The 10800-nt window shown below is 58.5% G+C and overlaps 1 protein-coding gene across 2 annotated transcripts; it reads right to left on the bottom strand.

The window, feature by feature from the left end:
* Nucleotides 1–52: 52 nt before the first annotated feature.
* On the bottom strand, nucleotides 53–10470 carry PLCD4 (phospholipase C delta 4). Of its 2 annotated transcripts, XM_085066791.1 has the most exons (17): nucleotides 10047–10469; nucleotides 7437–7530; nucleotides 7291–7340; nucleotides 6783–6941; nucleotides 6091–6319; nucleotides 5740–5869; nucleotides 4937–5168; nucleotides 4330–4531; nucleotides 3885–4029; nucleotides 3309–3461; nucleotides 2810–2950; nucleotides 2300–2456; nucleotides 1832–1948; nucleotides 1373–1551; nucleotides 1071–1206; nucleotides 829–978; nucleotides 53–702 (listed from the first exon to the last, which is right to left on the bottom strand). In XM_085066791.1, exons 2-17 carry the CDS (start codon nucleotides 7502–7504, stop codon nucleotides 596–598), a joined length of 2355 nt encoding a protein of 784 aa, XP_084922917.1. In that variant the 5' UTR covers nucleotides 7505–7530; nucleotides 10047–10469; the 3' UTR covers nucleotides 53–595. The 2 variants fall into 2 exon arrangements, with proteins under 2 accessions (XP_084922917.1, XP_084922918.1); XM_085066792.1 differs by lacking the exon at nucleotides 7437–7530 and having other exon boundaries at nucleotides 3309–3494; nucleotides 10047–10470.
* Nucleotides 10471–10800: the final 330 nt, after the last annotated feature.

A 10800-nucleotide genomic window follows, 5' to 3' on the forward strand; every position in this document is an offset into this window, starting at 1 on the left:
CAAGCCCAGCTCCCCATCTCTCCCAGTGACAGCTGCACCCAGACCTGAACCCGTCTGTCACTGAACAATTTATTAGGTTGCTTACAGAGAAAGGATGGGACAAGGGTTAATTTGGGACTGTAGGGGCCAAGGGATGTGATGGGGCTCTGCAGGGTCAGAGGGCAGTGAGGACCTCTCAGTGATTCCTCTCTCAGCTCTGCCCAGCCCTGGGGTTTGCTTGGCTCCAGCCTTACTCCCCTGGCTGCAGGGGGACCAGCCCTTGCAGCAGACCTGTGCCATATACCATGTCTCCTCCTCCCCACAGTCAAGCTGTGACTGTGGGCCAAGACAGGGTGCTTGTGGAGGGTGCAGGGAGCTGCCCTGGCAAAGACCCCACACTCATGCATGGGCAGCAGCATCCTGAACCTGGAAACGGGAGGTCAGTCCTTTTTCCCAGCCCTCAGAGGCTACTGCAAAGGGAGTAATTCACAGCAGCAATGACGACACAGGGATGACAGAAACAGCTCAACAAGAGGACAAGGTGGTTGGCTCTGTGGCCCCAGCTTCTCGGAGCTGGCTCTATGGCTTCCATCTGGGTGCTGCTCACCCCATGAGCTCAGTCCTGCTCAGGGCCAGGTGGCTCAGTGATGCGGATATGGACAAAGAGTGAAGAGGGTGGGATGCTCGTGCCATCCTTTGAGAGGAGATGGATGTGGCGATACCCTGCAGGAAGGACAGCAAGGTTCTAGCTAGCTGGAGCCTGCCCTCCTCTCTAGTACCCAGCTGAGCCCCAGACATGCTTGTGGGGCTGTCCTGGGCCCCCAAAACCACTGGGCAGCAGCCACTCACCGGGTTTGATATTGGCAAAGGCTAGGGTGAACTGACCCACGAAATCATTCCTGGAAGTCTTGTCATAATCCTCCACCACAAAGCGGATGAGGGCCAGCTCAGGCACATGGAGCTGAAACTGCAGTGTCTCATCCCAGCGGGGGTTAAACCCTGGGAAGGGAGGACAGGTGCTGAGAAGGGTGAAGGACAGTAGGGACTGTACCTGGGCACAGCAGGGTCCCTGGTACCGCTGTGGGTCTCACCATTGTTCTCAATATACTTGGTCTCCTGGTGTGCCTGGTCCGCAGGAACCCCGTAAATCTCCACACGCACCAGTGGGTCAATGATGGCTCCCTCCTTGCTGTTGGCCACCTTGGGCAGCTGCTGCCCACTGATTACCTGCAGGAAGGGGCATGAATCCCCTGAGCTGGGAAGCAGCCAAATCTATATGTTGTGATGCTACTTGGCTCCAGCACAATGCCTAACAGTGTTTCCATCTGTCTGGAACCAGCAGAGCCCCAGGACGCTGTCACGGTTTCCCTGGAGTCTCTCCACAGCCCCGTACCTGGATTGTCAGGGTGATGGGGCCAGGGCCTTCCCAGCTGCTGGGGTCACTAGGGTTGAAGAGAGTCTCCTCATTCCTCATGAAGAGTGGTTTGAGCACGTAGCCACAGGAGCCATTCTGGCTGAAGAGCCCATCACACAGGTCCATCTCTGTGCCGGCTGTCTGGAAGTTCAAGGCCACTGGAGGGAGGTGGCAGGGGAAAGGGTTCAGAGCAGTTTGGAGACACCATGCCCCGCTTTGAGCTGAAAACCAGCCTGTCCCCATAGTCAGAGAGATGGGGGGGTTGCATAGGGGAAAAAGGCACCAATGCCTGGATACCCCCTGGGAAGAGCAAGAGCTGGCAACCCAACCTGGCTCCAGATGGTTGTAGCTGGCACTAACACAGGTGTTGATGGTGGCATTTGGCACAGGACTCAGGACATGTCCCCAGCCCACAGCCCTGCTGTACCACAGCCATACCTATCTGGCACCCCACGTTCCACATCTCCTGGGGGCTGTAGTTGGAGGAGTCAGTTCGCATCCCACTGGGGTAGATGCGTGTCAGCTGCCAGGCATTGTGGCGAACAAACTCATTTCCTAGGGACAGAGCATGAGGGCCACTTGGGTCATTCTCTGGCCTGCACAGCCACCTACCTACATGTGCTGCCCATTTATCCGTCCGTCCATCCATCCATCCATCCACGCATCCATCCACCAATTCTCACCCCTCTCCCTGCTCAGGAATCCAGGTGTCCTGCCTTGTTTTCTAAGCTGATAACCTCATCACCTACAGAGTCAAATCCCACAGTACAGCCCCACTGGACCCTGTTTCCCCCCAGATAGGGAGGGAACCCCAGTGTCTGGAGGCTTTGGTGCTACACGTGAAGAAGCCATCTGCCCCCTCCACTCTCTCCGAGTCCCCTGGTGCCACTGCCTCCTTCATCTCACCTTCATCCCGGATGAGCTTCCTGGCCTTAGCCTCAGAGAGGGAGGAGATCTCAGAGGGCCGGGAATGGCTGCGGGCCTCCTGGAAGCCCCGGAAGGGCACATTCTTGCAGTAGATGACACAGTCAGACAAAGCTTGTGCCAGGGTCTCCTTGTCCTTCTGCAAGGCAGAGCCATGTTGGGTCTCTCCTGATGGGAGTACCACCCACCAGCACTCACCCAGGCCAAGCGCTGTAGAGCCAGGCAGACAAGAGCAGCCAGGGCTGTGCCCGTGGGTGGCAGCATCCCCAGTATGAGCAGTCTTCCTGCCAGGAACAGAGCAAGCAGGGGACCTCCAATATGTTGCCACCACAACAAAGAGGGGACTGGCATGGCCAGGGGCAGACAGGGCTGTCCACCCTGCCTGGTGATGTCCCTGCAGTCTCCGTCTCTATGCAGTAGGATGTCACCACAGCTCATAGCTGTGTCCAGGGGCTCAGCGCTCCCAGCTGGTCCCCAGCCTGGGTCACCTACCTTTGCCCTCCGCCTCTCCTCCTCTGCCTCTGCCCCATTGTCATCGTCAGACACATCGGCTGCCTCATCTCCTGGCCCGTCCAGTGTGTCCTCCAGCCGCCCAATCTTCTTGCCCTTCAGCAAGATCTTGTGCTTCAGCTCCTGTGGGGTTGGCAATAGAGAAGCACCTTGGGCTACCCAGCGCCTCCATGGGACTTGTCCCCTGGGATTCTGCACTGCTGGAGGCCAGCATGACCAGCTCCCTTCGGCACCCAGCAGCAGACGGGTAGGAGGGTTGTGCCTTGCTGTCTGATTCTGCAGGGCATGGGGAGACAACCCTGGGGACAGCTTTGGCACCTCTGTGAACATGAGGACACAGTACCCCCAGGGTCCTCAAATGCTCCAGTGGAGCAGGACAGTGCTGGAACAGGTTGGCCTACTCTCTGAACAGCAGATCCACCTCCATACCCCACTCTCAGGCAGGACAGAGATGCCCTGCACAGCTGTGCTCTGTCCCTACCTCTGGGGATGGGAGCTGGGCAGGGATGTGCCCATCAATGGTAGTGGTGAGGAGCTGCTCCCCCAGGATGTCCTTGAGCTGCTGGGCCAGGACCTCCTGCTGCTCCATGCTGCAGTGGTTCTCCAGGGACAGGATCACTGGGTAGTCTGAGGTCTGAGGAACAATGTGCACAGCCCCTTGGTGGGGCTGGAGAGCTCTCACAAGGGCTTTATCCAGGCATGATCAGTGCCAGGATGGAGCCCCTTGTGTCTTCTTGTTTCTCCCCAAGGCCTTCATACCCCTCCAATCCCCCAGTATCCCCACATCCCATCTCACCCCTGCACCCCCAACAGAGCATGTCTGCATGAGCCCCCACCCCCTGGCACAGCACAGTGCAGGCTGTAGGTCAGACCCCCCAGTGCTGTCCCCCAGAAAGTGACACAGCCACCCTCCTCTCCCACAGTGTGACCGGTCCTGCTGCATCATGAGGTGTGTGAGCCTCAGCACCACTCCCCCTGTAGGAACCCACCACTACCATGCACCGCCGCCCACCGAGGACCACCCAGGACCACCAGCACCTGGGGAAGGGTGCCTTACCTTGAAGGCGTACTTCCCCAGGGTGCTCACCACCTCCCGGAAGGGGATCTTGGAGGTGAAGGTGTGGCCGTGGTACACCATGGGCTCCCCGTTTGGCCCATCCCAGCAATCCACCTCCAGGCACCGGCAGCCCCGTTTCAGAGCCCTGGGGGTGGGTTGTCACCCCTGGGACCCTGCTCTCAGCCAGGGCACCAGCTCCCTGTCCTTTCCTCTGCCAGTGGGTGTCACCCCTAAGGGAGCAGGGGATGCCCACCAAGGGTGGGGATGCTGCTGCATGCTGGGCAGGTAGAGCTGGGCTCAGCATCCTTTTTGCTGAATACTACATGGCGTGGCCAGAGGAGTGCTGGACCATGGAGGAGCAAAGGAGCTTCTGGTGTTTACCCCATGGAGCTGCTCAGGGGTAGGAGGGTGTTGGAGGGCAGCTGGAAGGGAGCAGTCCCTTTACCTGATATAGCCCTCGATGCTGCTGTGGCCCCGGAGCTGATCCTCTATCAGGTAGGTGTTGTGGGAGGAGGAGATGAAGTAGTGGCAGAGTGGCTGGCTCATGTCCTGCCACAGCACCCGGTGCTGGGGGTTGAAGATGGAGCCCTCCGGGGAGCAGAGGTACATGAGGAACCCATCAGCACTCAGCACATGGCGAGCCCGGGCTGCAGACAGAGGGGGAGGCTCAGCAACAGCAAGGGACATGGAAGAGACAGAATGGGGACAAACAGGGCTCCTGGTGTTTCCTGGAATCCCCAGACTGATGGGCACAGCTGCTGCCAGAGTCTGGGGCACAGGAGGAGATGCCACAGGGCAGTAATGTTGGAAAGTTGGGCAGTTGACTCCAAAGCTGGAGCTTTCCCACCGTGTCTGGTCAATCTTCTACACCAAAATGGTCCAGGAATGGACAAATAAAGGGGAACTGCACCCAGATCACACTATAGTGAGTCTTCCTCTTGGGCTCACTAATAGCAGGATGGGGCTGGGAATGTTCCTGCTATGGGACTGTGAGTCTATGACCCCTCCTTGCCCCCATACAGAGCACAGCTGATGTCTGAGCCAGCTCTCACCTGTCTCCGATGGTTCGTACTTGTCAATGAGCTCCATGGCCAGCTCCTCTGTGCCCTCATCTTCCAGCTGCTCCTGCCGCAGGAAATCCACCAGCTCCAGCAGTGTCAGCTTCTTTCCATCCTCGGAGAATTCCTGGAAGAGGCTAAGCACCTCCTCACGCTGCGTGAGGGCCTTGTAGAAGAGTACAAATTCCTCCCCTTCCAGTGTCCCCGACTCTGATTTGTCAGCATCCTGCAAGGGAGCAACCTCAGCACCCAGATGGGGCAAAATGGGGTGTCTTGGCCACCCAAGGGGCTGTGGGGGAATTCTCCCACCCCAAACACAGAGCACAGAGACCCCATGCCAGTGGCAGGCATTGATCAGTGTGGTAATGAATGGATGGGCAGACGGAGGGCTGATTGGGTAAACTGATGGATGAATGGATGGGACGGAGGGATAAAAAGCAGATGGCTGGTTAGCTGGGTAGACAGATAAGCAGCTGGAAGGATGGAAAGAAGGAAGAGTTGCCTTGGCTAGTTGGTTTGATAAATAAATGAACAAATGGGTGTTTGACAGGGAGGGAGGGAGGGAGGGAGGGAGGGAGGGAAGGAAGGAAGGAAGGAAGGAAGGAAGGAAGGAAGGAAGGAAGGAAGGAAGGAAGGAAGGAAGGAAGGAAGGAAGGAAGGAAGGAAGGAAGGAAGGAAGGAAGGAAGGAAGGAAGGAAGGAAGGAAGGAAGGAAGGAAGGAAGGAAGGAAGGAAGGAAGGAAGGGTGGGTTGTGCAGTTTCTTCCAGCCCCTCCAGGCTCTCAGGGGCAGTGCTTACCTGAAAGAGCCGCAGGGCATGATCCTCATTCATGTCCACATTCATCATCTTGAGGAGACGCTGCACCTCCTTGAAGTTCATGCGCCCATCCTTATTCTTGTCAGCTTTCTGGAACCAGTCACGAATCCACGTGCAAGAAACCAGGGCAAATGTTAAGGGAAGGATCTTGGCTATGAGAAATGGGGCTGGGGAGCAGCAGGAGGTGTCTTTTCCTTTTTCTGTGCCCTGTGCTGATGCAGATGGTGGACACAGAATAGCTATACACTTGCTGGGGCAAGACTGGAGATGCAGCACCTGGGGGATGATCAGCAATGGCTGTGGGTGGCAGAGTGATGCACTCAGGAAGGATATTGGTCTATCTTCTCCCTTTGGTCCATGGTGGTGGCCACCTCAATGAGCTGACGCAGGCCCTGGACCCAGCACTGCGCCTCCTCTGCTGAGCCAGCAATGAGGTCCAGGTTGCCACGACGGCCGTAGAAGACAATGGTGAAGCAGCGCTCAGGGGGGAACTCCTCAGCCAGGCTCTGCAGCACCTCTGACTGGTGCCCTTCCCGCACCGTCTCCACATCGCTGATGGAGACTGGGGCAGAGGGAGGGGAGGCCTGTCTGTAGGGGACAAGGACCACAGGGCAAGGGGCACTGCCCACAGACATCTATCCATCCAGTCATCCCTTCTTTCCTCCATCCATCCATCCATCCATCCATCCATCCACTGAGCTGCTCATCTATCCATTAACAATTGAGCTATCAAGTCAGCCAGTCATCCATCTACCCCTCTGTCTGCTTACTCCTGTGCTGGCATTCCAGAGGTTCCATTTGTATCAGCTGCAATTTCTACCCAGCCCTTTCGACCCATGGCTCCTGCTGGGGGCAGGATGGTTCATGGAGAGGTGTGGGTGAGATCACATATGCATGCAGAGCCTTTCTTGAAAGCCCCAGCACCCTTAGCAAGCATGGCCCAAGAATCTCCATACCTTCACATCCCTGTTCACTCTGAAACCTACTGGTGGCCTCATGGCCAACACACAGCAGCCAGTACTCACAGGCAGACTCAGTTTTGCCTGTCCTCTTGGACTGGTACCAGATAGTCATGCAGTCTTCCTGCAGCTTGAAGTAACGCTGCTTCTTCCAGCTCTTGGACTTGACTTTGCGCATCAGGGTCCCCTGCTGCATCTGCTCCAGCGTGTCTGTGAGCTGGATGCCTGGGGGCAGCATGGGCTGCATCACTGAGGGTAGGAGTATCCAGGCACTGTGTCCTGGTATCTTGCTTCCCCTCACCTCTGGGACCCCACATGGTCCCTCAATCCATGAGCGAGGAGCGACAGACCAGAAACAAACTTCCTTTGCCACAAGAGGTGCAGAAGGTAATTCCCCATCAACCTTTCCCATCCACCCTTGTCACTTCCAAGCCCAAATCCCAATGGCCGTGGGGGAGCAGGTATGCTTCTGAGTGCAGCAAGGTGAGCTCAACCCAGAGGCCAGATTTGCCTCAGCATAAATCCAGATGGCCCAATGCCCTGCCCTGCTCCCATCCTCTGCTGGGGCACTCACGGGCATTGCACAGCAGCGATGCCATGGCTCTGCCTTCTCCACGCTGGCAGCTGTCGGGAAAAGAAGAGAGAAGGTGGCTGAGGGAAGCAAGGTTGGACCCTCATGCTGTGCCCAGGTCCTGCCGAGTGGGGTCCAGCCATACCCACGTGTGTGCAAGGTGTGTATGCCCTTGCCTGCATGTGAGTGCACCTATGTGTGTCTCCTGCTGGGTCATTGCATTCCTTAAGTGTCGAGTTCACCCTGCCACACTCATGAAATATTAATCTGTGTTACCGGGAAGCCGGAGCTCAAAAGGTGTTGGTGGAAAACAGAAAAACTTGCCAGCGCTGATGCCCCACAGCCCAGTGGGTACCAGAGCCCTGCTGCTCCCAGGTTGCTGCTCCCAGGGAAGAAGCAGCCCCTGGAACCAGGAGAAACTGCTCTGGCAGTGCCCAAGAACAGCCTCCACCACCTAGGAAATTACCCCAGCCAGCAAATTTGAAAGAAAGGGAGAGGCACAGCTGTGATAGCAAGGAAGGGTGCACAGAGCAATGACCCTTAGCTCCCACAGCTTCTTCTCCTCAGGGAACACCAGCACCCTGGGTGGTGACTGCACCAGCAGCTGTACAGGGAGCACACTGCAGTGAGTGAAACTATAAATACTACTGGACAATGAGGCTCTGATTAGGCTGTTGAGACTTTAATTAGACTGACAAATCACTGGATGTGCCTGTCACCCAGGTGCAGGAGTTGGGCCCTTGAGAACCAAATGCCATAGCCGATGGGCTGGGATTTGGGTGCAGGAAGGGACCCAGGGTCTCTGGGAGTAAAGGGCTCTGTGCCAGGGTGCAGGGGTGACAGCCATGCCCTAGGCCCCTGACTCAGCACAGGCACCAGTGCTGCGGGGCTGGGAATAGCCGGTGCCGTCAGCTTGCAGGCAGCTGCCAAGCCCAAATGCCAGCCCCTTGTAGGCTCTGGGGCCAGACAGCAAGCCATCCCCTGCTCAGTGCGGGACAGCCAGACAGAACAGCACTGGCTGTTGCCCTGTTCTTGAGAGACATCCTAGTCATGGGGCAAGCTGTGGCTGTTTGGCTGTTCCTAGGCCACATAGGGACAACCTGTCCGCTCTTGGGGACCTCATATGGTGCTGGAGACATGGAGCAGCTGGGGTGCCATCCCAAATGCTTCCCAGCATTGCCCAGTACTGGGGCTGTGCCTTCCCAACACTGATCCTTCTTGCAGGGCTCAGACCACAAGGACTTGCTGCAATGCCTGTATCTTCCACATCCAACCCACAGGGCACTGACCCACTGGCCCAGAACTTGGAGTGCCCACACCCAAAAATGTGGGGTGGCACTGCGCTCCTCTTGCACTCTACGGAGTTGGTGACCTGATGCTGGCTAGCACAGATCCAGGAGTGCCCCACACCCACCCTCTGCAGTGCAATCCTAGTCCCTGCACCCCATTGGCCCTCAAGGAATCAGGGGGGACAACCCCAGTCACCCAACTGCCTGCACTCTCCTGCTTTCCAGCAGCACCCAGCCTGGCACAGCCACTCGGCAGAGCCATAGCTTCAGCTGCTCACCTGCCCTGCAGCCCCTGTGCCACAGCAGTTGAGGGAGATGGGCATGTCCTAGGGAAGCTGGGGTGGAAAAAGAGGCACCAGGGCTGCAGAAGCAGGGAGAGATGCTGGACTTAGAGATGGGCTCAGTGTCATCAACAGTTCTGTCCTCTTTGCACCCTGCCATGCATGTGTACAAGGTGGCAGCATGTGAGGGAGCAGCTTGCAGCCCTTAGGCCCATAACCACACTGAGAATTTGGAGTTGAACTTCTTCCCCAGAGCCAGCCCTTCCAGGGTCCTGGCATGGCCCAAGCATGCCCAGTCCCAATCATGGAGGAGTGCCTTCCGCACAAATGCAGCAAAGAAGGGATGATCCCTTCCAGCACAAGGAAGCACAAGGAAGGGCTTACGGATGCAAGGACACAGCTGCTCTGCTCTCTCCCATTGTGTGAGGGATGCCCTGAGCCCATTGCAGCCCAGCCCCATGCAGGCCCCCTTGCCCCAGTCTGAGTTACACTGTCGAGCCAAGTGGGATGAGAGCCAGGGTGTGGAGAAACCCAACCCGAGAGTTTCCCGCAGGGCAGCTGCCTGCTGCCGGGAACAGCCCCAGCTACCCCAGCACACTCTGAGCCACCGCAGTGTCTCTCCTGGTGGTGACAGGCCCCAGCAGAGCTGGGGGGCCAGTGCATGTGAGCACTCGCTCCCCAGCCGCTCCCGTGCGGAGTCCCCCGGCAGAATAAAATGCCACCGTACAGGTGACCATGCCAGAACAGCGAGGGATGCCCACACCACCCCCAGGCACCCCCACACCTTGCTGCCCCACTGTGCTCACAAACTGCCCGTGTCCTAGGGCTTAGCTCAGCCAGCAGCTGACGGGGTCAGAAAGGCTTAGAGGCGAAATGGGGAACAGACAAGGGGCTCCGGGATGGGAGGGCAGCAAACCCCGAAGGATTCGGGGCTCAGGGGACAAATCACACCCCCAAAGGATTCGGGGCTCAGGGGACAAATCACACCTTATGGCAAAGGAGACGAAACAGCCGGCACTTCTCCTCCTGCTCCGCGCCACCCCAACCGTGCAGCCGCTCCCAGGCAGCGCAGCCCAAAACAGGGGGTCCCAGACCTTGGGGGTCCCAGAGCCTGGAGGTCGCCCCCGTACCCGCCTCCCCTCCGCAGGACACCGCCTCCCCGCGGAGGACCGGACGCCCAGCCCCGTACCCGCTCTCCGATGCCGCTCTGCTCTGCTCAGCTCAGCTCCGCTCCGCTCCGCCGGTGCTCCACCGCGGGCGCTCCACCGCCGGCGGCCGCACGGAGCCGGGGCTGCCCGGGCTGCCCGCCCCTCGGCAGCGCCTGGGCGGTGAGCCCTCCCCCGGCCCCCCGCCCCCGCGGGATGCCCCCGGCCCCCGCACGCCCCGCAGCCGCCGCCTCTCAAGGTCGCTTCGGATTAAGGTCACGCCACTCCCGAGGCGGAGGGGGGGTGGGGGCCGGGTAAAGAAGCCGGTGGCGGGGCCGGCAGGGTTGGGAGCAGGTTTGGGGTCGAGTCCCCATTCCCATTCTCCGGTTGAGCGTGCCTGCCCCCGACCCGTTTACACCCAGGACAGCCCAATCTCCGCATTCACAGAGTGTCCTCACGGTGTCCCTGTCTTTTCCAGGACACAGTGGTCCACGGGCACTCACGGAACCTTTCAGCAGGGGGTGATGCGGGACCCAAAAAGCAGGGCACAGTTTGAGCATCCTAGGGCAAAACTCCCATGGGGATCAAAGCTTAGGGCAAACCGAGTTCGGGCCAAAAGGTGCGTGGCAGGGACTAAACTTTCGGGTGGGCGATGCTCTAACCTGGACGCTGGGGTAGTGCGGCAGCGCTTGCAAAGATGCTGCAAGGAGGGAGCGACTGCTCTCTCCCTGGCAGGCTCGCTGCCTTCCTGCAAAGCAAAACAGAGCAGCATCCCCTTCACATTACCTGCCCCAGAAG

Source organism: Lichenostomus cassidix, chromosome 7 (genome assembly GCF_008360975.1).
Source record: "Lichenostomus cassidix isolate B80296 chromosome 7, HeHo_3.0, whole genome shotgun sequence".
NCBI classification, from domain to species: Eukaryota; Metazoa; Chordata; class Aves; order Passeriformes; family Meliphagidae; genus Lichenostomus; species Lichenostomus cassidix.